The sequence below is a fragment of the Dryobates pubescens genome, chromosome 17 (genome assembly GCF_014839835.1).
Source record: "Dryobates pubescens isolate bDryPub1 chromosome 17, bDryPub1.pri, whole genome shotgun sequence".
In the NCBI taxonomy this organism is placed as follows: Eukaryota; Metazoa; Chordata; class Aves; order Piciformes; family Picidae; genus Dryobates; species Dryobates pubescens.
In genome coordinates, this window is record NC_071628.1 from 11,908,362 (window position 1) to 11,930,642 (window position 22,281).

Below are 22,281 nucleotides of genomic sequence, written 5' to 3' on the forward strand. Positions count from 1 at the left end.
GTCATCCTGTGCTAATTTAAATTATTGTTAGATTCACAGATTGCACTGGGTTGGAAGATACCCAATTGTTTTACCCAACAGATGGATCTCAATGTGTACAGTGTCAAGGGCCAAGCAAATCCTTAGTGAACCTCTACTAGACATATGGGTCTGACATACAAAACACTGCAATTCACACAGAAAACTGCACTCTGCCATGAAATCACACTCGGTGTGCAATCTCAGAAGCACTGTTAACAATGCTTTAACTCCAGCCATGGCTGGTACAGCAGTTTACAATGTAGGCATATCATAGCCATACACACCACCAAAATAGAACACAATGCTAAATTGTTCTCCTGTATCTGCAGGTGCTTCTGAGGTCTCTTGACAAAAATGACATCTTGCATAAAGCTTGTACTGAAACAATTTCACCTTGGGGCCAATCTGTGCATTACTGTATTTGCTTTAGGTTTTCTCACTTTTTGCTGAGAGCTACTAAGAGCTTTAGCTGTCCATATCTCTAAATACTTATTTCCTCTTTGAGGACTCATTTTAAAGTCAGTTGGCATTCCAACTGCTCAAAAAGTGGAATATTTTCAGTGTATTGTCACTACTGCTTAAGAGAGCCAGTTCTGGAGTCTCTTCTCAAAGCGATGGCCAAGAGAGGTGAACAAAAGTTCATGTAATAACTGAAGTAGAACAGCAATTTGTCACTGTTGGTAGTGGCAACTGTTGGACATAACAATTTCAATGGATGTTAAAAATAATCTTCATTCAAATACCTCTCGTTTCCTTGACGTGGACATTTACTTGAATGTGAAGAACAGATATTAAAGCATGCATTAAGGGAAGCAAAACAATCACCAAACAGTATTTTTTTCTGAGTTCCAAATGACCTATTAACAACCTTCTTAATGAGACATTCTTCTTATTCACATAGATTGTAAGCATCTTCTAATCTAAAATGTTGATACCCCCAATACAAGTGGGTTTAACCATTTCATATATTTACTTTATATTTAGACTAAGCATCTTGGATGCAAAATCTTAACTGCTGGCACCTTAAATATCAAAGCAATCCTGATACCTTGCACTGGAATTTTACACACGCACTGGAAATGGTAGAAACAGAGGGAGACTTAAAGTCTGTCGCTTCCAGCTCTTTTGCGTGGCTTATAAATACGTTCTACAACTAGGAAATTTCTCATTGATGAGGTACCTATATTTCAGTCTGAGATATACAATTAAAAATACAAAGGGTACAACAGTAAGATAAATATCTTGAACTGTAGCAATAAAGGCCTGGTTTTAATATTTCCTCTATTGACACATTCAGGTGGCAGAAAATGAAAAGCTTAGACGTTAACTGCCTAGAATGGTCAGGCAAGAGATGCAGAGCAAAGGAAGAACAATGCAAAGGGCAGGAAGAAGTCAATGTTTTATGTCCAGCAGATGAATTTACAGCTGAAAGGAGTTTTGGTGAAATTCTTACCAGCAGTAAGCACTCCAAAAACTCAGGGTCTAACCTCGCTCATCTCAGTCACACAAGAAATTGCCCTCAGATGCAGTGACACATCTTACATGAGTGGGTTTGTATAACCAGAAAAGGTACCAATAACGCTTTTAAAATTGGGAAAACAGCTTATGCCATCTTAGTAGTGTAACAGTATACCTGCTGTGAGCGATTTACAGTTGGGTTTTATCCAGTTTACACTACAAGCAACAGAAAATTAAAAGGTACAGATAAAAAACAGATTTAAATATAAACCCAGTTCACATGTTAGTATACCATTTTGCTTCACACCACTTGAAAATTTGACTCCCATACCCAGGAGAAAAAGGTTCATGCCTTGCAACAACAGCATAAAAAACATCAGACTGAAAGTCTGGAGCTATCAAGATTGAGAAAAGTTCGTGTATCTCAGCGTGGGAAGGATCCTCTCAGTGGGAGCAAGGATCTCTGTACAGGGGGCCTGACGTCAGTGCAAATGGGAGGGAAATGGTGATGGGAGGTTTGTCGGGAAAATGATTGAGGACAGTTTCAATGGGAACAGGGAAGAATCAAGGGAGGGCTGGTGGCCTCAGTGGAAGCATGAACAGTACGTGTGGGAGTTTCAAAGGGAGGGAGTGCTTATGTGTTCCAAAGAGGAGGAATTACCAGACGGGAAAAGAGCAGCCAGCTTAACGGACTAAATAATGTGCTGTTAAATGCTGAAATGAGTTCCACTTCATACAGCCTTCTATATGCAGAATTATGCAACCACGGCTTTGCAGTGACTGTAAAATTCTCAGGCCGTTTCACAGGGTTTGAATGAAGAAAACTCAGTGGCTGTAGTGCCATGGATTTAAACAGCCCCTTCCACATCAGCTGATAAATCAAAAGGCTATTTCATACTCAGTCCTGCTGGCTTAGGACTACTTTTAATGTAAAATAAAGGAAGCTTGGATTTACTCTCTGATCCCCTTGAACACAAACACACATTTCTATGTTAAATATATACACAGGGAGAGTTACACAAGAGGAAAGAAAGGAAATCTCATAAAAGAATGACAAGGGCAAACTGAATGTGCAGTGTATGTGCTACAGTGCATATTAGTGCACACACACGTGAGACAGTGTATGTGTACGAATATCCAAGTAACTTATAAATAAATGCTCATGAAGTCCTTACACCATCCCAGCATTTCCTCCACTTATGCTACTGATTAAACAGAGGTATTACATTAAAGATATTTAAGCAGATTTCTACCTTTAACGTAAGTCCAACAGCAGAAACGTCTGTAAGTAATATACATGAAAAAGGCAGAGTATCACAACTTTGAAAGCACTTTTCTTGAGACTTTTAGAGATAAAAAAAATTAGTTGTTTGGGTTTTTTTTCAAATCATCAGGAAAACTTTCCTTGGCAACAGTACTGGATAAGTGTCATTTGATATCCTTGATGTAGCACCAGATATTCAAACCTCAGTCACTGTTATGGTATCTAATTCATACATGTCTTTCCCTGGGAAAAGTCCAGATTTTAATTTGGATACACAGAAAATTAATGGAAAGGTTTTCATGGCTAGTTCGCTTTTCAGATACTGCACTCATTCCAAGTTGCTAAAAAAATCCAATTAAAGCCATATATGATATTACAATCTAAGGAGGGAGATACAGATGCCATGACCAAAAATAGTTTATTAAAAGGATTTCTTCATCTCTCATAGAACTGTATACCAGAGATAGGTATTATGATATTTATCTCTGCGCATACACACACTTGCAGGACTGCTCTACAAATCTGCTAAAGTAAAACTTGGGAGTTTCCATATTAGTAAAGAACAAGTTGTTTTTTCAGCTACAGTTTGCAAACTGATGCAAATCACAGAATACAGTATGTTCATACCACACATCCAGAAAATTATCTTCTATTTAACCAGAGAAAGATATAGTAAAACAGAAACGTAAAGCCAGAATAAGTGTGGGAGCTAATTATCAATATATATATATAGCATCATTTTACAATTAGGATAGATAATTTCTTTTAATGACACTTTCTAACTTGAAAAATTTGCACTATAGCTAACAAACTGATTCAATAAAGGTTATTGCACCACATATTCTATGAATTTTAATAAACTTCATGCTAAGGCCAGAAGAAGTGAAAATATCAGATTTATACACTGGCCAAGGGGGGGGTTTGTTCATTTGTTTTTTTCCTTAGCTCTCACATAGAACTTTCTTGGCTTCAATCTGTGCATATACAATAAAAAGAATGTGAATGGATTTCAACTAAAGTGCCCTGAAACCAAGTGAAAATGCCATTCAGGCAGGCTCCTGGCTATTGACACCACCATTGGCCAAAGCAAGAGAAGGTTTATAGCAGACTTGGAAGAATAGCAGTATTTCCTGGTAGCACTCTAATTCATACAGTTCTTCCTCAAATCAAAGATCCTTTTAACTCCAAAACAGCACAAAATCCTGCCCAATGCTCCTTTCAGCTTCAGGAATTTCAGGCTTCTGTCTCTTATCTTCAGTGTTCTTACACTTCCAAACAACTTCACTGTACTGTGAAAACTGCTCTCCACTGGTAGCACAGACCACTCTCCAGCACAATCTCTGAGACAATACAGGTATCTAGCACATGAACAACTGGCTATCTGATGATACTACACATATTATGGTAGAAGCAGAGAATTAAATACCATGCTGCTTTATAGCTCTGAAGATTATTACAGGATTTTGCACATGAAAATCATACAGATGTGATGTGTCCAACAGATTTTGTATTCAGCCGATCACAGCCAGAATTCCATTCCCATTTCTCAAAAACCATCTTTTCATGGCAATGTGTTTAGAGCAATGACAGGGGCAGAAACTATGAGCGTGTGATAAAAATCAGAATGACTGCCAATGAGATTACAGTATGCATGTGAACAAACATCAACCATATAGCATCTGGCTGAATTATCCAAACCTAGTAAGAAGAAATTCTACACAGTTCTTGAAACAGAACAACACAATTTAGCAAAACTAAGACTGCTTCCAATGCAAGGTTTTGAAAACAGGTTTTGGAATTGCTTTTTATCCCCAAACGCAGCATAGTAAAACCCAATTCACAGAATACAAACTTCACAAAATCTAACCCCAAAAATATTCTTAATGTGCAATTATAATCACAATTGAAAAAATCAGGTAGCAAAACAATTGTCAGGATTCTGACAACTTAAGTTTCCTTACTGTGGTTACGGTGGTTAAATGTGCCATAGGCATGTCTATTGTGTGTGAGCAGGACGGTAAAGTTCAGTTTCCTGTACAGTGCTACTGCACAAAAATTGAGTTCAGTACAACACCATTCAGCTTCGTATTCTGCCCTAGGTATTAATTCCAACTCACTACTTAAAGTGTCTTCTCATTTCTACATAACTTTTTTTTCCCCAAGCTCCTGTGAACCAAGATTACTAAATCAGAAGGAAAAGAGTTGAAGAAAATCATTCACAGTACCATAGAAAATTGTTCCAGGTCTAGAAACTGCTTTAATGAGCATGTAAAAATCCTAAGAAAACTACAAATCATTAGAGTTTCTGCAAGTCTACAAAACACTTGACATTTAGCTAGTTCCTGCCTGCATGCCAAGCCTGTACCTTATATTCACGGCATGTGTACCTCAGATCTTCTCACCATAAGCAAGAGCCGACCAGACATGTTATATAATAGTCCCTGGGCTCCTACAACTATTGTTTTTTTCACTTTTTTGGTTTGTTTTACATTTGCATTTACTTACTTTTACAAATAGAGATAGCTTCCCCCCAAAAAAAAAACAACCATGGAATAATCAAAACCTACAGGATTAGGCGCTAAAGTACAACCCATAAACAAACAAGCCATCAATAGAAAGTAAACAGACAAGCAAGCACTCCGCACCACTCTCTCACTTAAAAATGAGTAAATCACAATCTTTTTTTCAATATGTCTCACAACGCCACACAGCATTGTGTTGTATCTCTACGCAAAAGTATGCACGCTAACATACATGCAAAAACACTCCACAAATACCCAATTTGCAGCGACAAGATCAACAAGTTGTTAATGCGAATCAGCACCCAGAGCAAAACCCGCTGTCTCCTTTCAACTTTCTGAATGGAAGAGGTGTGCAAACTGATCAGCCTAGCTAGGAGATCACTTCAGACAGCGATTTGCCGCTGCTTCCAAACAAGACAAGCACAAACAGCCATGCTGGACAACCCAGCACGCACAAACAAACATGTAAAATACAGGAGTTTGTGGCAGTGCGGCTCCCATGCAGGGCACAGTCGCACCATGAGCACGGACCAACAGGCCCTCCGTGTTCAGAGGCTGGCAAGGACAATTACAAAGCTGTCCTCCCCAGCATTAGGAAAACTCGCTTTGTGGAATGAAGAGGCTTAGGTACATCTATAAAGTCGTTTCATAAGGCTAATTAGTTCATAAATGAAAGCAGTAGCTGAAGCCAGAAAAACCTCCCCCACAACGAATCGCTTCGGCAGAGACTCCTTTGGTTAAACCGCTACAGCCAACTCCTGTTCTGAGAGAAACAGTGCTTTATATTTAGCACCCTTTTTACCTTAACACTGGATCTGCTGGTCTGGGTCTCTGCCTCCATGCTCTGGCTGTTCTCCCTCTTGTCTTTCTTAGAGGAATTAGTCCTCACCTTATAAGTGGATGTGTTGGAGGATTTAATGAATAATCCTGGGACGGGGTTGCCTTGCTGCTGTTGAGACATGGTTGTGTTGGTCTGGTGAGGGGAATTGCACTCCTCAGACTCTTTGCTACTGTGATAAACCACTCTGCTGTCAGAGATGTGGATGCTTGGAGCACAGCCCATGCTTTGTGGCCACCTGGGGAATACTTCTATATTGTATATATATAATGTGTGTGTGTGTGTATCTCACTCTTTCCTTCCCGTTGGTATTTTCCCCCTGATTAATTCTTTGTTAACAGGTTGAATCTCTTCCCTGCGTCTCCGCTACACTGTGAAGCATTGCCATCGGTCCCCTCTACACCACCAAAAACGTGTCTGTTCTCCTTGTCCTCCCGGAAATGGGTCCTTTTATCTCAATCTCAGCAGTGTACTGGGGAGCTGGAGGGAAGGGGGGAATCAAGAATCGGTCGACTTCATATTTTCACAGATTATTATTAATTTTTCTAGGCCATCTGACAATCTTGGTAGGGTTTTCTTTCTTTCTGGGTTAAAAAGAAAAAAGAAAAATTTTAAAAAGGGTGTGGGGAAGAAGCAAAAGAGCAAAAATAATAATAAAAAACCAACCAAAACCAAAAAAACCCAAGCCCCAAACCACACGCACACACACACCGCCGTCTTCTCGGCTCGGCGTTCAGAGCGGCCGGGGGCACTGCACCATCTCCTCCCTCCTAGTCCGGAGCACGGCGCATTTTCCACCTGGGTTTGCACAGCGTTACCGATTAACCCGGGAACGGGCCGGGGGGGAGGGAGGCCGCTCTCCACCTCGTCTTCCGTGCTCCCCGCCGAGCAGCGCTTGCTCCTCGCGGTCCCGCTCGGCTCTACGCTGTGCCGGGGGCTTTGCTTTAGGGTTGAGCTGAGGGGCCCAAACAAATAAATTTTTAAAAAAAATTAAAAAAAAAAAAAATAACGGAGAACTGTCCCGCCGCCCCAGGGAACCAGCTGCGCCCTTACGCCGCGCTAGGCATGTCCCGCGCCACCTCGGTCGCGGGCGGCCGCCACGGGGGTGGCATTCAGATTCCCGCGGTGGGAAAGAGTCCGCGGTCAGGCGGCAGCGGGGCTGTCCGGCCGCCGCAGGGGCATCCCGCCCGGCGGGACGCGGGCTCCCGGCTCAGCGCCACGGGCCGGGCGGCGGGGAGCCCCCCTCAGCCACCGGGCCGAGAGCCGGGGACGGCCCCCGGAAAATCAGGGCACGGCCCGGAGGGCTTCCCAGAGCCGCGGGAGGAGGCGGCTCCGCTGGCGAAGGCATCAAAGAGCCTCCATGTTGGCGTGGATATTTTGGTCTGAGAAATGATGCGAAACGGCGAGGGGGAGGAAAAAAAAAATGTTGTCTGGGAAATATATTAAAAAAAAGGCAAAAGAAAAAAAAGATAGCAAGAAGTAGAAGGAGAACGATCCTAGCGTCCCATCCCGGCGGAAAGGGTTGCAGCGGCGAGTGCTCCAGTTCCTAGGGCCGTGGTGTCCGCGTTCCTTGCAGCAAGAGAAGTGCCTCTCTCCTCAGAGCCGCCTTCACTCGCTCCGCGCTCACCTTGTTATTATTGATGTTCCTCAGCAGCGGCGGCTGCGGCGGCCCCCGCAGCCGCCCCGCCCTCCCGGCCCGCCCCGCCCTCTTGGCCCGCCCAGCCCCCGCCAGCACTGCCCCGGCGCTTGACAGCGGTGGAGCCAATAAAAGCCACCGCTGGCGCTGACCTCCGGCGTGCGCTGGCGTCAATGCAAATCGGACGCCGCGGGCCAATGGCGCGGCGCTGCCCCGCCTCGCCCGGCACAACTTTAAATCACCGCGCCGCGTGCGCCGCCCCTGAGGTGGGTCGACAGCTCTGAGTGGGGCTCTGTCGCCGCCGCTCTCGCCGCCGGACAGCTTGCCAGGGTCAGCGGCGGCAGGGCCGAGGGCGAGCGAGTCAGCGATGGCACTGGCAACCGAAGGCGCCTCTGCGTTGGCTACAACGACTGGGTAGTAGCACCCCCGTGGTGGAGCAACTCACTGCTTTCTCCTCATTTGAAAAAAAAAGCCAACCAACCAACACAATTCACCCACAGAATTTATCAGGGCAGGGTTTTGCAGTGACAGTGTGGTTGGTCGCTGGATCAGGCTCCCTAGCGAAGTGGCCACAGCACCAAGTCTTACAGCATTCAATGAGCATCTAGACAACACCTCCTAGTCATAGAATATTAGAAGCATTTCAGGTGGAAAGGATTTCTCAGATCACTGAGTCCGACCGTAGTCATACAGGGTTGAGTGCTAGGTAATTTCATGAGGATCATGGAGTTGGACTTGGAGATCCTTATGGATCCTCTCCAACTTGACAAGTTCTATGATCGTTCTTAACCCTGCATTATTTGTGGGGTACAGAAACTTGTCTGCTCTGCAGATGTTCAGCACAAAAGGTAACCCCAGCAAGCCTGCCTAGGAAAGCTAGCAACTTGCTTCGCTGTAAGGACAGACGGTTCTGTTCTTCAGGAAATAGCAGCCAGAACCCAGACACTGCTGTTGCCTCTCATTGTCTTCCTTTTCAACTCTGGCCATGCCAATTTCTTTGAGAATATCTTTGAAAGCTAAGACTGAAAAAAGGAGTATGGTGCTATGTGGGTACAGCCAAATCCTAGGGCTTGGAAAATGCACGTCAGACAGACTTTTTCTGCTTATGTATATAAAATAAATTTTTTCCATAAACATATGGAAGTAACTATACTTCCACAGCATGTAGATGTGTTATGAGGCTAGAGATCTGCACATACTTCAAGAAAGAAAGAATATTTAGAGCCCTTTAAAACATCATGCCCGGTGCAAGGCAAGTCACTGATGTAGAAATTACGTGTTTTAGAAGTACCAGCTCAAGTGCAGCTCAGGTTCAAAAAAAGACATATGACACCTTGTTTGACCACAGACCACACACAACCCAATGGGCTCACAAGAGCCCCATTTGTGTTCCACATGTGCCTTTCACTTTCCTCACTGTGTCATTTGTAGCTCTGCCAACCTCTAATCTCAATGATTTGCAGCAGTGCTTCTCCAAGGTATAGCCTCCTGCAGCTCAGAGGCAACAGCAGTGTAGGGAAGGCCAGCTCAAACTTTAGATTTGCAAGCACAAAAAAAATCAAATATCAGAGACATGACTTTTCTCAATAAGCTAAGCTCCAGCCTCTGAGGTGGGAAAATGATGTATCACAGGAGGAATCTATTTGAATTACTCCAGATTTGTATTGCAAAGGCTTTTGTGCTCCCCTGTCTGAATCACACTGTTTTAGAAGCATCTCATTCAGCATGAGCATTTCTGTGCATTTAAGAATCATCCTTCAAACAGCACCTTAAGTACTTGACAAATGCTATCAATTAAAAGTAAAACATGCAGATAAGCGATGACTGTGACAATAAGAATGGCAAAAAGATTTTCCTTATAAGGTTAGAAGATGCAAAGCCAAAAGTCAGTGTGTTTGAGAAATGTGGGTTTTCAGTATAGCCACAGTACCTGCACTGTCAAAATGCTTTTATTTGCTCCTCGTAATTATGAATGTTAAAGGCTGGGGAAAAAAAAATGAAGTCTTTCCTTCCCTGAATTTTTAAGTGTAAGCAGTAGTCACATAAATTTGATCTACCCCATTAATTTAGCTGATCTATTCAGCCTGCTAGAAATAGAATAAGACATGGTTCTTTGTGCTCCCTCATCACTTTGGATGCCCACTTAAACACCTAACAATAAATGAAGGGAAAGGTATGGATAGCTAGGGAACAGAAAGGCTTTACACACCTGCTTTGAACACTGAGCACTGTTTAGAGAGGAATCTTGTCCTCATTCTTCCCTTTATGTTAAAAGTTGTTTACTAAATCCTATCAGCAAGAACACATTTAAGCATGGCTAGAATGAGGCTGTGTAAGAAAATGCTGCAATTCCTACTTGTGCCATGAACCACAAGTGTGGGCTTTCTTCTTCAGCCTTAATGTCAGCAAAACTGCTGACATCACCTTATTTCTGGTGGCACTGGAGGAGTCAGAGACAGCAAAACTTCATTTCCAGAGCTCCACATTCAGTTTGCAGTACTGACACCTAGAGTTAAGATTTCTACTTTTTGAAATAAATGGATTTGATGTGCAGCTACACAAAGGTGAAATGTACATTTCATGGTACTATTTAAAAAAATGTATCAATATTAAAACCACCTCTGCTTTCCATTTTGGAGGCAAACAAATCCTTGTTTAACTGATAATTTATCTAAGTGACAGAAAAATAAATACTGGGCAGGGAGAAACACTTGGTTCGACTTTATATAATAATAACATGACAAAAATCACAAAGTGTACATGCAGATATGATGTGCATGAATCCTTTGTCCTTTTTCAAAAGTTTTTCCCATACTAACCCGTAGCATATTATTTCAATCTACAGCCTAACTTCAAACACAGAAAAAAAGCTTCCATGTGCAAGTTCTTCAGATGAGAACCCACACTGCCTTGAATGGGAGGATGAGGTGAGCATAAAATGCCTGAATAATCCCTTAGTAGTTTAATAAAAGCCATTGAGAAATTGCTGTAGTTGCTACACTGATGAAAATCCAATTAAAGATGAAAACTTCTGTTTGGACAAGACACTGGCACAGACATTGGCTCGTTTCTCTTCAGTTTTAAAACACTGGTACTGTTTTTTCATTATTATTTCTAATAGGAAAAAATACAATTGAAATAAAAAAGAAAGGATGAAAACATCAAAATCATTCCCAGCAGTAGTCATTTATTACTACTGTGTATGAACTCTGTGGATAAAGAGGCTTGTTCAAGCTTATTTGAATAAGTGCAGCTCAGGAAATGGTGGGGCCTATTACTCAAAAATTAAAAAAATTAAGTAGTGCAAAAGAGCAGAGGAAGAATAGGGGTGTAGACACTGGCAGATTGGGACTGTGGGGAAAGTGCAAGGTCAGTACAGAGTCAGTAAGTGAGAGGTCAGGAAAGAACTAGCCCTATGAGACAGCTGGGGAATGAGAAAGGTTATTTATGGAGAATAAGGTTGAATTTGATTCAAGACCGCAGAATAAGAAAGAAGGCTAGAAAAGAGCTTGGAGTTACTGTTATCAGCTTGGTCTGTAGACAAGTGGGTGCCATGAAAGATCAAAGTATTTAAAGACTAAACACATTAGATTAAAATTCTTAAAGGATTGAAAAACACAGTATTCAGCCACTTCCCTCTCCATCTCCTAGAAAAATCACATTGGATCCTGTATTTTTTGACAAAAGACTGAACAACACACTGCCTCCCAGATCTTCCCCACTGCTCCCTGTGTCTTCTATCTCCCTGCAAATTTCCACAGATAAAAGCACTTCCTCTTTGTATCAGCTGTGTGCATCAATTTCACACGGCCCATGACCATTTCCCATTGCTCATTATATTGTTCATGACACTGGACAATTGACTCCTGTCCAGGTACAAAAAAATGCATATGAAGGCCCAGAGAAAAAAAAAGAAAAGAATGTCAGAACCTGATAATAATAATATTTCAGTGCCCAAGACACTGACAGGCAGAATTTTGCTGAAGGAATGATTGGTTGACACCTGCATGAACACATCAGTGTGCTTCAAAAAAAAGGTTTTTTTCAGCTATGGTAGAGCAAATGTTCCTGCAGTCCAGTGAGCACAAGGCAGTGGTCTTGTTAGGAGATTACTCTGTGTGGTTTTAATTGCTTCTTCCCCCAAGCATGCTGTGTGTTCCAACTGGGTCTTCTGGCCTTCTGAAAAGTTAGGCAATTCTGCTGGTCTCTAGGCCAGCAGAGGCAGTGGGGGAGAGGAGGAGGAGATTGTAGAACTGTGGAAAATGTTCCAGTGCACAAACAGCTCAATGGACTCTGCACTGCTAACTACCGACACATGCAAGCTGTGAGAGAGCTTGTCTCTCCAGCCCCAAGATGTTCTAGAAAAGAAAACAGGGTCCATGTTCCACCTTAGCCACAAGTCAGTATCAGCATTACACCCCACAAGCAGGGCAGCATAGATCTCCTTGTTTGTGTGTAAGTGGCAGGTAACCTGGAACTGCACAATTTCAGGCAACACAAGGCAAGCATAAAATTTGTCCTGAGACAGTTCATCCTCAGCTCCTGGAATGTACAGAAGTACAAGAGGGTTGTTTTCTGCATTGCTTTCTGATGTCCTGAAAAAACCCAAAGCAATCAACAGATGCAGCACTTTGAAGGCTGTCTGCCTTGCCGTTGTTGCATAATTGCAGTTGCAGAACATAGACAATTGTCTGTCCTGCTTGGAAATCAGGGCCTTCAAGACATTCTAAGTCAGCAACTTTTTCCAATCTTAGCACCAAAGACATGCAAGTCTAAAGCTCAGATGCTTTGTGTGCATACAAGATTTATTGTCATAACTGGTGACAAAATTACTTTTTCAGCTATAGTTTACACATCACACTCACTGCTGCTCAGTGATCAGCGGGACAGACACAGAGTTTCTGGGAGAAAAATGTATCCCCACTTCTCAACTTTACCACTTTGAATACTCAACTGTCCCACAGTGGGGAAGTCACTGTTCCAGCCCCATCCTACTGTAAAGATTTCTTTCCCCTTCTCATATTTTTAGTCTCTCCTGATTCTTCCTTCCTTTTCCTCACATTCTTTTGTTTCATCCTCTGAGTACCCCATTTGTCATCTGCTTTGTCTTGCCATTTCCTCCTATCAGATCCAAGTAATTTGCCTAGCCTCAAAGCAATTCTTGCCTCTGTGACCTCCAAAAGCTCAGTCAGGCGCCTTAAATATCCCACAAAATCCTCCCATTTCTTCTAGTTTCACAATTGTCCATGTCTAACACTTCTCAATCATTCCCTAGCATTACAATTATAGCTTCTCTACTCTGTTTTTCTGTATACTTTCTACTTTGTTGGGGTTTGGTGGTTTTTTTTGGTATGTTTTCCCCAAATCACCCAAAAGCAGCACCTGCTTGCATAGCTGATGCAGATGGTGACCTCTCTGCCACCCAATTTTAATGACTGAGTCTGGGGCTTCTAATACTGCTGGCTTCAGGAGGAAGGCACATGAAGGGGGAAAGGGTGAGACCACAACCTTCTCTGCCCCAAAGGAAGCTGACTTTGACTCTAGGGGAAGCTGAGACTGACACATAGCATTGCTGATCTCTCTAGGCACTGTGGATATAGATTCCTGAACTGATCTGGGGCCAGAGCCCTTACCACTATCTTCAAGTCTCACAGGTTTACCTCTCCAGCCCAGTCCTTTCTTCCCAAGTGTTGAAGTCATCATCTAGAGAAAACCACCATCTGATCTTTATCTTTCCAGTCCCTGAGCCTGGGAGCCCTACACAGTCCAGGGAAGGCAGTACACCCAGGAGGCAGGAGGCTGCACTGTTACACTCAGCTGCTCTGGCAGTGCCAACCCCAGAGCTTAGTGGGAAGGAGGAGTGCTTTGGAAGCTGCTGCTGCCAAAGCAGCCTCCACCAGCTCCCACTGCCTGGCCTCATCTCAAGTCAGCCAAAACTTTGTGGGGAAGGGAGGAACAAAGCACTGTCGTCTCCACCCACTCCCCTATAATTATCCTACACTTCACAAGCAGGATTATCTATGTGAATACAGTGCCATGCAGCCAGCTGTGACCATAGAGAATTATCTGTTGGAGAATTTTACCTTTTCAAGCATTTTTGAGCTAACTTGCATTAATTTAGTATGTGATGATATAAACTGAGGTTGAAAACTGGTGCTTCTGCTAGAAAACTGATCCTTCTTAGGTGGAACAGTGTACCCATTTCTTGTACCCTATGGGTCTTGCTGCCTGTTGTCCCTCTGCTTCTCCAGGGTATCAGATTCTTCCTTTTAGCAAGCCAGCCTCTGGCCCAGCTCATGAGTGACACTAGCCTCAAGGCCCTTTATACTCATAAATTGGTGTCTGATGCCGTAACCCCGATATCATACTGTGGCCTGTCAGGATCCAGTAAGAGAAAGTAAAAGAAACAAAGCAATCTGGCTCCTCCATGAACAGGTCAGTTTTCTTCAGTCACCAAAACTAGGAGGTCTTAGTCTTTGTCAGCCTACCCCAGCAGCAGGGTCCATCCAGACTAATGAGAGAAGCTTTAAAAACTACAGACTTTCTCTCCTTGATTCCACACACATTGCCCATTTTCCCTCCCTCAGGTCCCCACTGCCTGCTGCCCAGCTTTCTTACTTGCTCCTGCTTAACCAGCAGTGCTAGGTCCAGCAACCTTCCTTTTTGCACAGGCACTCTTAACCCTTCCCAGAGATGGATGGAGTAAGAGTGGCAAAGAGAACAACAAAATAGAGAATGAGAAACATGTCCCGGCAGTATGGCAGCAGCAGGAGCTAAAAACCTCTGAAATTACTTTTAAAGACAGGCTGTACAGCTGCAAAAGACAGCTTTCACAATCTGTTGTCTGTAGTCATACAGTGCAGTAATTTATTGCATATTCACTGTAGCAAAAAAAAAAAGTCCCATGTACAAGATGAGAGATTTATGTTCCTAGATCACTCAAACATCTGAAAAATTAATCCTACAGACACATCTGTATATAAGACAGGGAACTGGCCTTCATCTAAACACTTAACTGTTAATTATATTCTCAAGTACCTTTCCTTTCCTTGGGCGAAATCAATACTTTTAAGTACATGTGGTCACATATGACTATGTGCAATCTTTCCCTGACGTTAGTTCTTTCTATGGAGCAAGGCAATATCGTCACATTTGTGAGGTGCTAAAACCTTAAGTAACCAAGAGAAGCATACCCTACCATCAGACAGATAACCCAGAGATGCTTGCACAATTTATTATTCTCTCCAAAATGTACCCCTTTTTCCAGGAACGCTTCACATCCAGTTCATAACATTGCAGTCAGCCTCTGTGAGGATTCACGATTCACACTATTTTTCCAACTATATTCTTGTTTCTGTAAGCTCCCATCAGGGAAGCAATGTTCCCTGCCACTTGCCTGCATGCAGCTCTGCGTGCAGACAGCTGTAAGGAGGAATGTACAAGAATCTGACCTCTGTGGTGCCATGGCACAGCTCTCATAGATCATGAGTCTTGTAAACTCCATTTTACAGTTGCCTGCACATGCAACTGAGCAGCAGGAAAAGCAACACCACAAGAATTGCAAGAGGAGATGAGAACTTTGGGGAGAGAGAAGGAGAAACCACACTGAGAGCAGGTGAAGAAACCAGATCATGTAAGTTTTCTGAGGATAGCTATTAAAAGAGAGAGGTGGGGGGGAGAGACAGACTCAGGTTGTGTTGGGGAGATAAATCTTGAGTTTTTGAAAAGGGGAAGGCAGCCCTTGCAGGCTTACTCACCACAGCCCTAACAAACATAAATCTTACCCACATGGGCACCGTCCTTCCCAACACACTCACCAGGGCTGGCTGTAGCACAGCTATCACAGACAGATCTGTCATATTAAGCAGAACAGCACTTGGCAGTTTCTTTGAATTATGGTTACAGCCAGCACAGCTGGGTGCTGCAGATGGGTTGGGGGGTGATCTGACAAACTGAGGGAGGCTGATCTCATGGTTCATGTCTGTCTTGGCAGCACCTCCTAAGTCTGCACTTATTGTGCCTATGTTGGTAGGTTCTTCATGCTTAGTCCAGAGGCTTTTTAATCTCCTCTCGCTCGAGAGGAGCTGTGGTGCCATTTCTTTGTCTCCCTGAAACACTTCCAGGGCACAACTCTCTACTTGCTACCTCTTTGCAGAAATGAGACCTCAAAAACCCCAAAAGCAATGCCACTCCTTCCCTTATCTCTCACATATCCTAAGTGCTAAACATGCCTTTTCCCACTATCCTGATCTGGTTTACATTTCTGGTTTTGGGCCCTTCCAGAGGAAACCAGTGCATACATCAGCTTTACAAAGAATTAAAATAACTAAGTCAATCAGTCTTCAATTCACTGCCACGACAAGTATACCAAACTGGACAAAACAAAGGTTTGTTCATCACCTTGCACTCTCAAGAGTTCATCAGGCAAGTTTTTTGAGAAGGTCAGGATCATTTCATGCATATGACATCCCTTTTGAAAGGAAACTAAGGTAGTAACTCTTCATGTGAGAAAAGCCATGTGGACTTTTGAGAGAAAGGGGCAATGTGAGAAGGCAGAAGTGTCTCTACTCCATACTAAAACGCTTGCAACAACTTCACTACAAAAGCTTTCTCCAAACACAGCCATTGTTTATTTCAGCAGGAACAGCAAATCTCAGCAAAATTAACCAAGGAGAAACACAGGTGTTCAAGAAGAATACTACAAGAGATAACAGTCTAAATTCAGCTTACTCTCAGCAGGTTGAGAGTACACACAGATTTGTGCTGCACAGAGGCAGGCAGCAGCTGCAGCTGTGTGGTACTCGGTGACTCATGTATGGTTAGCAGGGGCATCATTCTCCGCTTGCTGCACCTAGAGTTGCCATCTTACTTGTGCACTTTTCACTCAGTGCCCTGAATACCCCAGACATCATGGGCCTCTGCCACAGCTCACTCTCCTCCATTGAGGTGGGATTTATGGGAAGCTCTAGGAGAGGGATGTTGGGAAAGATTGTGTTTTCTTGCAGGTTCTTGCAGCAGATTAGCCTGAACTTTCACCTGCCACTGTCTAAGACACCATTCAGCTCTGTACTAAGTGCCCCATAGAGATGGAGACACGTAACAGATCTCTTACACCCACAATTAATTTAGCGTCTAGGCAGGTCCAAATTTTCCTCCTACCTTTGATCAGCAGCAGTGAGAGGATGCAGAAGCAGGCCACATTCCCATTTCTCTTTTGATCTTTAAACTGCTTGCTCATTTACCAGAAAGATCTAGAGGCATCTCACTGCTGACACTGTGCATCCAGCTGCAAGGTATTTCACTGATTATGTAAAAGGCAGTCAAAAAGAAAAACAAATCAAACGAGAAGAAAAAGCAATATAGCTAATTCCATTCCTTACAGCATTTTCATTCAAGTTTTTCTTAACATTTTAAGCCAAATAACAGGAAGAAGTTAGTATACAAGGGCTTGTTTGGAAAGTGCTGTGCAAGAGACCATAGGTGTACCTAGTAAGTATAATACACCTATGTCTCTCATGCAGGTGTTTTTACAAAACAAACCCGAGAAATGCAAACTTCTCCCAGCTGGCAGCACAAGTTGCTGCACACTTAAGAATGGCAAAAAGGGACTAACCTATAATAATAAAGATATCCATCACTGCAAGAATTACCTGCAGTGTTAGACACTCAGAAATCACTGACATACAGGTTTAGGTTAGAGGGAGCAGATCCTTTGATTACATGTTCTTTGTGAAACAAGCTGTTTATTCCCTTGCTGGCTAGCTGTGCTGGTTGCTTCTTAAAGTGGGGGGAAAAAAGAAATGAAGTATCACCAGGAGGTGACCCTCTAGGATAGAAAGGACCCTGTGAAATGACAATCTGTGCCCTAAAGCAGGGCCAGGGCTGCTGGGGCACTCTGGGCAGGGCGGGCAACTAGGCCAACTAGCAGGAGCTGCGATAGCACCATAGCTTCTCTTCGCTGCAGAGCTTAATAGCTTATTGATTCAAGCCTCAGTCCCTGGCTTTTAGTGCTGGTCAAATAGAAGGAGACTTTTTTTTCACCACAAGACTGTTTTCCTAGAAAACCCAGACCTTTTCATACCTGCTGATTTTGTATCTCCAAAGTAGTGAGGTTAGTACCCAGAATCCCTCTTAAAGGTCTCCTTCATGGTCACAACACAGCACTTCAGCAAACTAAAGTAATTTTAAATCAGATTTGCTTTTATTTGTCTGTTTATTGTAACGTTTCATTTTCATTAATATGGGGAAGTCCATTAGAAAAATCCACCTTCACTTTTCCTCCCAGCCTTTAATTCCGTTTTCTTGTACATTAGCACAATGCTGCAACAGTCATCTTAATACAACATTACCCACATTTTGAAAAGCTTCCTGTTAGTCCTAAAAATACTGCCCATTGGAGGAAGAGATGGATGTGCTAAATGTCTCAGAACTGTTCAGAACAATCTGCTAGAGGTACAGTCTTGGAAATTATACTTCAATGTCATAGCAGATGATAATGTGATTTATCTATTTCTAAGCAACCAGGCTGCCTTTAGGTGTGTGGACACCATTACAATCTCCAGCCCACACCAGAAGCATTCTTTGAATTCTTCTTTTTCCTCTCTCAAATAGTAGTAATTTCTGCTTTATATTAGACTTTATGTGGATTCTACTTAATTCGTATTCAACAGTTGATTACAGCAGGACCCAGACGGGCTGCGGCTGTACCATTCCAGTACCAAGTAGTAGAGATTTGATGCTCTCACGGCAGCCTGGGGGTGCCTGAACACACCAAGCCATCCCAAAGCATGCCAAGTAACTCCTCCCCTTCTATCTCAGTAGTAGTAGGCTATTTATCAAAAATATTTTGTAAGCACTTTCCCACATGTACCTAAGTATTGACCTATATGAGGAATATATAAACACCCAACTATGAGGGCTGATAGTTTTCTCCTTTTATCTTGTTTCGGTTTGGATTTTAGCGTTTTCACTACTTTGTCACAATACAACGTGTTTTGTTATCTTAAAGTAGCAACCTACTGAGAACATCAACACATTAAGAATTACAAATTCTACTTTCCTGTCTGAGGCGTTTATCTGATGCTGCTATTTGAGCTGCCCTAATTAGGGCAGATTGATCCCACTTCTATTCTAGTATAGTCTTTTATGCTAGATCCTAGCATTTGCACAGGGTTGTGCTGGCAGCACCTGTGCTCCCCAGAGGCTCTGAGGACAAAGTATAACAACCTTTCAACTGGATTTTCTGAATTTGCTGTGCCTGCTCCCCTGCAGTGGACATAATAAAGAACTGAAGCAGAGATAAGACTGTGAAAATTTTAAGATGAAGAGAACATAAATTAAGCAGGGACCTTTCTAGACAAAGACTGAAGCAGGAATAAAAAATATTTGATTTCAAACAAAACCTAAATACCCAGGCCAGCTTCCTGTCAGAGTGTAAACTGTGTGTACTTTGGCCATTTTCTCACCGGTTTAAAGCCAGCATCGTATTTGTAACAATGACAGCATATTTACTAATGAAAGCACTCTGAAAGACACTTTGGGAACAGAAACAGAGTTTAACCAGACTAAATTTATATTGCGCAAACACTGTTCTTGAAATACAGTTGTCTGTGTCTCATGCATCATTGAAATAAATCTGAGACAGCTCCCAATTTACATCTTTTAAATAAGGCAGGAATTGGCCAGCTCATCTTCCACTTGAGGAAAATGTGAACTTCTGATAAAAAGTTTACTTCTGTTGCTCTGCCAAGTGCTAGGCTTAGAACTTGGGAGGATTAGTAACAGGAACGGGATGGAGACACGTGATTTAGCTAGCCTTGTTTGCAGTTCGGCTCCATAGCAAGGTACAGCCTGACCTTAGGTGACTGTGGCTAAATGGAACAATTGTGAAGCTCAACAGTGGAAAAAGAAAGAAAAAAAAAAAAAAAGAAGAAGAAGAAAAAAAAGTAAACCAAAACAGACAGAAGGGAGCCATATAACTAAAAGAATTTAAAGCATTCAGCTAAATTATGCACATTAGAATACGCAACATCCAAGCTTTCTTAACTTCTTCGGTGGAAAAAGTATCTCAGAAGAGATTACAGAAACTTTGGATTTCTTCTAAAACATTTGCTATACTGCTTTCTTTTTTCTCTTGGGCAGCAAATGGAAGTAGTCTTTCACTATCTAAGGTTATGCGGCCCTACCACAGACATACTGAGGCATATCATCAATATTGGTTGATGTATGATTCTAATCCCTTACAGACAAGAAAACATAAATTGAGTGACTTGTCCTATGTCACTTAGGAATTATTTGCCATTGCCTGAAAATGAGGCTGTAATCTGTCTCCCACAGCACCCACCTTTTGAAGCTTCAGTGGTTTCTGGGAAATTGTACATTTAGGATAGTTAATATAGCCAAGAAAAATTCCATATTTTTTAAGGGTAACAGACTAACATAACCTATGATTCTGCGGTAAAGCTCTGCCCCTCCTAGAGTTAGCACATCTTGGTCAGCATGAGCAAAAAACTGCTTGGTGTGAACCACAGGCTTGAGCTGTCTGATGATCTTCTAAAAGGCTTCTAATACAACAAGTTTTTCAAACTTACTTAAGACTACACTTCTCCAAAGGTCAATATATCATGACAATGCTAGTAAGAGTCAATGAAGTGAGATGGGATTTAGTATAGCTGGTTTGCCCCTGGAAAGGAATCTCTCTGAGGCTTTTTATGAATGGGAAATACTGCAGAAAAAGGAGTTGGTACTCTGGGGTACACATACCCTGGAATGACTCGGTTTCTGACATATATTGGAAGTGACATGGCACTTTTGAGGAGGCTCAGATACCCACAGAGGACCTCTCCATGGCTGTACAAGGATACAGCGCTCGTCACCATCATTTTCCTAACTCTTCTGATTTAAAAGACTTCTTAATTCTTGTTGGAACACGGAACTGTTGGAATTTTCTGCATAACAACTGGATTCCTGTTCGAGAGCCACACTTCTGATGAGATGAGAAGCAAACTGGCATGCTCTCTCACAGCCTCCTTATGGCTGTCAGCAGCCAAATCACCTGGAGTGCTTGGGTGCTGGTACCCAGGCAAGGAGCTGTAGAATCACAAGCACTTGCATATGGCTTTGGTCCTCTGTGTGGTATCTTTCAAATGTTGTTTGTGGGCACAGAAAAATGCTAGAGGCACGTCTTTGGGATATAGTGATCAAAACACAGGCATCCTGAGACATTTACAAATGCCCTGTGCAAGCCACAGAACATAGGCATGCCACCTGCTGATCTGCCTTCAAGAAAATTACCGGGGTTGAGGGAATTAATTTGGTTCTGTACTTCAAGGGCCTCCTATGGCCAGACAGATGGGATGGTTGCAGCTGGAGTCTTCCCACCCTTTCCTGGTACAGAGTGGAGCCAGGAGGGCCAAGCGTGGCTCTCCAGTCCTGGAATGGCTCTGGATAAATTGTTCAAGGGGACAATCCCCAGGCCACTCCAGGCAGTCAGAGAACGGGAGGGTAGCATCCACATCCATTAACCTCCCTTAATTCTTCCCACTTAAATCAGCTATTTAGTTTTCTTCTAATGTGTGTTTCCTGAGTATTAAGTTGTTTGAGTTTAAAATTGGGCTTGGCTAGCTAGGGTGGATGGACCCTGACAAAGAGCTTTTAAGCCTCCTCTGCGTTAATACCTGGTATTTTAGGGGAACATGTTAGAACATGACAGTACCTCCTTGCACTAGTACAACAGGTTAATGACTGTAATTCTCAACAAAGACAATAGGTTAGTGTAACCACGGAATCCAACACATTTACAAGAAGATTCAGTGTTACCCACAAAGACAAGACAATGCCATGCATTAGCTGAGGTAGGAACTGGTGCATGGCTTCCTCCTCACATGACTGGCTGTGGTGCCAGTCAGCTCATCTTCTTGGGTATCCACACTGTCTCAGTTAGACAAGCGAGTACTGTGACCTGATCCAACCCATCAAGCACTGATGCCAAACAGGAGACACAAAGCAAAAAGCTTCCATATAAGGGGGAAAAAAAGAGGCAGGCAAATTTAAAAGAAAAAGAAGGATCAAAAGGAAAATTTTGTAGTGTCATGCAACTCTCAGCAACACAGTCTACACAGTGCCACCTTTGGCCCATTATCCAATAGCATAAGAACAAAGTAAGATCCAACAAGCCAGTTAAAATCCGGACAGGACATCTCTTCTTCTGACTGAACTTTGGAATCCATAATAATCTATCACTGAAGTAAAGAGCACAGTGAGACCCCAAGAACAATCACATGGAACAGCAGTAGCTTTTGGCAGATGGACTGGCTACAGGAAAGCATTTCAGCTATGCACAAGAGGTAATCATTATTGGGGTTTTTTAAATGTATGTTGTACCTTAAAAAGGCAGGAAAATCCTATTGAGATGATGCTTGAGTGCCCATTGGAATATGCTCTGAGACAGCTCTGTGAACCATACAATGAAGGAATCATCACAGTTAGTCCAGTTTTAGGGGGTCCCTTAGTAAACTGCAACAAGCAAGCTTATGGAACAGAA

The 22,281-nt window shown here is 42.7% G+C and overlaps 1 protein-coding gene across 5 annotated transcripts in view; it reads right to left on the reverse strand.

Annotated features, from left to right (window-relative positions):
* Positions 1-22,281, reverse strand: part of PDE8A (phosphodiesterase 8A) — a 153,264-nt gene that overhangs the window by 115,600 nt on the left and 15,383 nt on the right. For 2 of the 5 annotated variants that reach the window (XM_054169195.1, XM_009897275.2), the window contains exon 1: positions 6,068-6,778. The exons of 1 other annotated variant lie outside the window; for it this stretch is intronic. In XM_054169195.1, the coding sequence (XP_054025170.1) occupies positions 6,068-6,328 (261 nt within the window). In that variant the 5' untranslated portion in view covers positions 6,329-6,778. Of the gene's footprint in view, positions 1-6,067; positions 6,779-6,806; positions 7,076-22,281 lie in introns of those variants that run through there. 2 more of the 5 variants (XM_054169197.1, XM_054169196.1) reach the window with 2 other exon arrangements.